This window comes from Lolium perenne, chromosome 2 (assembly GCF_019359855.2).
Source record: "Lolium perenne isolate Kyuss_39 chromosome 2, Kyuss_2.0, whole genome shotgun sequence".
NCBI lineage: Eukaryota > Viridiplantae > Streptophyta > Magnoliopsida > Poales > Poaceae > Lolium > Lolium perenne.
Window position 1 is genome coordinate 163,561,662 of NC_067245.2, and position 4,591 is coordinate 163,566,252.

A 4,591-nucleotide genomic window follows, 5' to 3' on the forward strand; every position below is an offset into this window, starting at 1 on the left:
ACTCACTCAAGGCGATAAATGTGGCAATGCAACTATATGGAGGAAAGGTTGCAATGCGCTCGAGAGACACTAGCAAAGCTCAACGAAACAGGCACAAGATTGCTCAACTACAGGTGCAGTAAAGAAAACTTAGGCCTTCGCTTGATTCTACTAGCACTTCACTTTTCTTTTTGTATTTTCTTTTTGTAACGCAGCTATGTAGCTCGTTTTGCTTCTTTTCTATTTTCTCTTTTTTTTTTGATTTTATGACACAACTCCTTAATAACACGGCCAACAAGATATGCAAAGCACCAAAACCCTAATGAGCAGCCTGTCGAGCGGTAAAACTAGTCTCTTCTGGGTTAGTTCCTAGTCACTTATATCGATAGGCTGTGTCTATGGTTGGGAACAAGCACACTGTACACTATGTGGACTCGGAATAACTGAAACTAGATGATAATAGACTCAAACCCTAACAATACTAGATGGAAGAAAAAGATACGCAAAAACAACTACGAAAAGCAACTAAAACTCGAAATTAGTGCAATCTAAGGCTATGACAAACACTAACCCTAACTTTTTATGGCTTTTTCTGGATAGGAAACACTCACAACTCAACTATGGGGTGGATTGTGGATGGCTTACCGAGGGAACCCGAGAATCTGATACCAAGATGATACGGGGTGGCCCGATCTTCTCAGTAAGCAACAGTGGTGATGATGATCACGGGGTGATAGCAGCGGAGGAACACGACGATATAGTGGATGATAATTTGTATGACGCAACGAGATCTCTCGATTGGTCCCTGTCGCCAATGCAACAGCTCTCAGCCCTTCAAGATATTGGCAACTCCACACACTTGCGCACGTAGCCGCCGACCACGAAGCGGTAAGTTGCAACCTTCTAATTCCCAATGGAACAGCAGATCACACAAGACTTTCAGATCTACACAATATCAAGCAATATGGTGTATGGATTCAATAGTTTTGCATAGCAAACAACTAAAAACTAAGGTTTATCTTAAACGTGGTCTCTAGCAACTTTGGGGGCGTCCTATGGACTTATATAGGCGTCCACGACGATCTCAGGTCGAAAAAGTACGAAAATAATCGACCCAGAATAGATCTGGTCGAGACAGACTCGGAATCGGCCAGTTTGGCGGCCGGTCGACCGGGTCTGGGACCGGCCGGTCCGGTTCAAACCGGACCTAGCGCCGTGTGTTGACCGAACGAGGCTCCCGGGCTTAGTGGATAGTGCCCGGTTGGCACAAGCACCGCGGCCGGTTGAAACCGGACTGACCCGACGCTGGATCCGGTCGGACCGGGCCTGGGACCGGCTGGTCCGGCGGCACGACCGATTGGATCGGATCTAGCACCGGCCTGAACTTCAACTTCCCCTCTCGCGCATGCCTCCCGCTCCTCCCTCGCGCGTCCATGAGATGTCTTCATGTTCAGCTCCATGTCCAGCTTCACGTCCATCTTCTGGTCCAACTGCTCCTCTCCTCCTCGTGCGATGCTTGCTCCCTCCTCATACCTGATCATACATAAGTAATAGCACTTAGGTAGTATAAAGTTCTCATCAATCAAAGTATCATTTAGGAACAAATTTACCTGTTGTTTAAGTAGCTTCGCACGAGCTCGTGTCATTGGTCCAATCCTGACTTCATCGGACTTGAGCTTCACAGCAAGATCATCTTTTGTAATGATGGAGGTAGTAGTGAGGTAGGGATGTCCTCATGATTCCGCCTAAGCAAAGATAAAGAGCAAAATGCGAGCATAGCTTGCAATGAGTACTTCCGTGGTTAATAAAGTGTCTCCCAGGCCCTATTGCCCTAACTACTAAGAATAGCATTGCCATAGGCATATTCAATAACTTAAGACTGATGACACTTTCTAGTCTCACATGCGCTTAACAAGCGAGCTTCAATGCCTCATACACGGGCCCTCTGTAGAACCACAACTCGCTCCTCCTTCATCGGACGCTGCAACATGCAAAGGAGCTTATAAGATAACCAACCTGCAAACCCAAATGAGACAGACCAAGACAAAAGGTTTAACTTACACAAAAGATTATTGAAACACTGCCACACAGAAGTATAGTTGTAACAACTCCCAGCACGCCCAATTCTCTTGGACGAACACCATACCTGTTAAGCGATATATGTATATTAAAGCAAACAGCACAAGAAATCAATCAAAGGTTCCAGAATATGCCTATTTCACTAGTCTTTTGAAACAGAAAACCCTGAGCAAGTCTATGACTGATTCATGCGACACCAGCCAAATTGAAATCTTGGTAGTGTTCTGTACAACTTTACCTACTTGAAACAAAGTGATCAGTTCATGTGCAAAATCAAAATCACATATGTCCTACCTATTTTGTGAAATGAATTAACTACTATGTCAACTTGAAACAAAATCGAAATCATGCGACACAAGCGAAATTAAGGTCCTGGCAATGTTCTGTAACATTTTACCTGCTTGAAACAAAGGGATCCTGGGCTAAGCCCTTAGTTTCTTTGGGCTAAGCCCTTTTTTTACCTACTTGAAACAAAGGGAGTATATTTTTCTCTTTTAATAAAATTTACTGTCGGAGCCTCTCCTACAGTTTTCGGCAGAAAAAAACTAAGCAACTTGAAATAAAATCAAATCATGTGACACCAGCGAAATGGAAGTCCTGGTAGTGTTCTGTAACATTTTACCTACTTGAAACAAGGTAGATCCAGTTCATGTGCACAGTCAAAATCAAATATGTCCTACCTATTTCTGAAATGAATTAACTGCTATAGCAACTTCTGACTGCCATAGATGGCCACAAGCATTAGCAAAAACTAGTGGCTATCCTGATTTCTTCTTCCTTCTGATAGATTTCATTACTAATTATCACATCTTATAGACAATGCCAAATCGTAGAAACAGGTCTAGATAAAGGTGCTGACTAGAGTTACCTTGAGAGGCTCAGATAGGAGAGGAAGTAAGCAAAGGTGATCAATGTAATCACGGTTGGGGCAACCCATGCGTATGCCTTCTCCATTGTGGGGATGCCCACAGGCCTCTTCAACACCAGGTGCGTGATGATGTAGAAGTGCAGTAGCAGAATAGGTGCGAACCAGGCACATGTCACAGACATGCCAAGAAGATCATCTGTCACCCACTTATCTGGACCAGGGACAAGCTGATGGGTGATAGTATCTTGGGGTCGGGCATTGAGTGTGGACATATTGTAGGCACGGAGGGCCAGTGTCATGGGTAATGCCACTGTGTATATCACACTGACCAGCGTAATCGGTGGGTTCAGCACCGATTTGGTCTGAAACAGCAAACATGGGTACAATATTATAGGCCATAGAAAATAACGTCAGAAAAGCAACACATGAAGCAGGGGAAACCTTTGCAAGCAGACCAGGGAAAGGATCAGCGGGTTGTGCAGGACCGACTTCTGAACCTGAATCTGAATCTGCAGAGTTGGTTGCAAGGAACGAAATAAATCAGAAAGACAAAAGAAACATAATATTGATGATTAATGTACAGAAAGCCTGTTCAACAGTAAAAAAAAAGGACTAGTTCCTAATCTCCATCTTCACCGTATAGCTGCTATAATATGTAACTAGAATATATAAATTATTCCTTACTAAAAAATTGAGCTAATAAGATATACAGCTAGCACTCCAGATACAGTTACCACGAGCATTAGCAAATTAGTTAGCAGCTGAGTATTTAATAAACAAACTATTTTCCTTACCAAGCACGCAACATGTGGATGATCATGTACTAACTGAAGCTTAGTGTGGAAGCTAGCTAGCTTACTGAAACACGTACTTGCTGGGGCACACTCAAGTGACAATGAAGTTTCTAGTAAAATGTAAAAGCCTAAAGATCCCACAATGAAGCATATAGTGAGTGAATTAATTAGAACTGAAAGATCAAGATGGTGCTTAAAGAGCATGCTCAAACAAATTAAACACATAATTATAGTCTAACGCATCGAGAATAAGTAGCAGCATCCACCAAGAGGACCCTAATTGGTGAATAGGGTGACAATATAATGATATCGACAAAGTAGCAATATCTTCTAAAGCTCAATAAATATCCAAAAAATGTACAATCAGACCTGAACTACATATAAAATGGATCAATTACTTTCATGTTGAGTGAATAGTCAGAGCTCCAGGTGGTTAGCCTTAAAAAAAAAAATTGAAACATGCCAATAACCACACTGTTGGGGCCTGAGGACTCTAAAAGCAGGTTCAAAGCAATGCAGTAATCCATAACCCAGGACCAGGAGAAGCATACACTAGCTATCTATGAATCGAGAAGTCCATTCACAGACCTCAACCCTGGAATGCATAACGAAGCTATTTCAAAACCACACGAATTTCTCACAAGAAAAAATGTACTAGTAGAAGGAAGGACTACACTAGTGGTCATGAAACCCTGGAATGCATAACGAAGCTATTTCAAAGCCTAAAAGCAAGGGGCATTCAAAACAGCCGCACTTTACTCCTCTCTCTCTCTCTCTTTGTTTAGTTTGAAAATGCTATCGAAATTGCAATTAACCTCAACAGAAAGCACATGATCATGTACTACAGCCACGCCATCTATCCATGACGGAA

General features: G+C 42.7%; 1 protein-coding gene across 2 annotated transcripts; it reads right to left on the bottom strand.

Annotated features, from left to right (window-relative positions):
* Positions 1-923: 923 nt before the first annotated feature.
* On the bottom strand, positions 924-4,342 carry LOC127333873 (uncharacterized). 2 transcript variants are annotated; one of them, XM_071826312.1, is made up of 5 exons: positions 3,368-4,342; positions 2,927-3,288; positions 2,041-2,125; positions 1,882-1,960; positions 924-1,724 (listed from the first exon to the last, which is right to left on the bottom strand). In XM_071826312.1, exons 2-4 carry the CDS (start codon positions 3,223-3,225, stop codon positions 1,910-1,912), a joined length of 435 nt encoding a protein of 144 aa, XP_071682413.1. In that variant the 5' UTR covers positions 3,226-3,288; positions 3,368-4,342; the 3' UTR covers positions 924-1,724; positions 1,882-1,909. The 2 variants fall into 2 exon arrangements, with proteins under 2 accessions (XP_071682413.1, XP_051216272.1); XM_051360312.2 differs by lacking the exon at positions 924-1,724 and having other exon boundaries at positions 1,736-1,960.
* Between the last annotated feature and the right edge of the window lie 249 nt (positions 4,343-4,591).

Excerpts from the sequence above, each read along its gene's own strand:
- LOC127333873 (XM_071826312.1), bottom strand. The coding sequence starts at position 3,225 with ATGACACTGGCCCTCCGTGCCTACAATATGTCCACACTCAATGCCCGA. Across the intron at positions 2,126-2,926 it reads TCCTATCTGAGCCTCTCAAG|GTATGGTGTTCGTCCAAGAG; the intron begins GTAACTCTAGTC and ends ATCGCTTAACAG. Across the intron at positions 1,961-2,040 it reads GTGTTTCAATAATCTTTTGT|CGTCCGATGAAGGAGGAGCG; the intron begins GTAAGTTAAACC and ends TGCATGTTGCAG.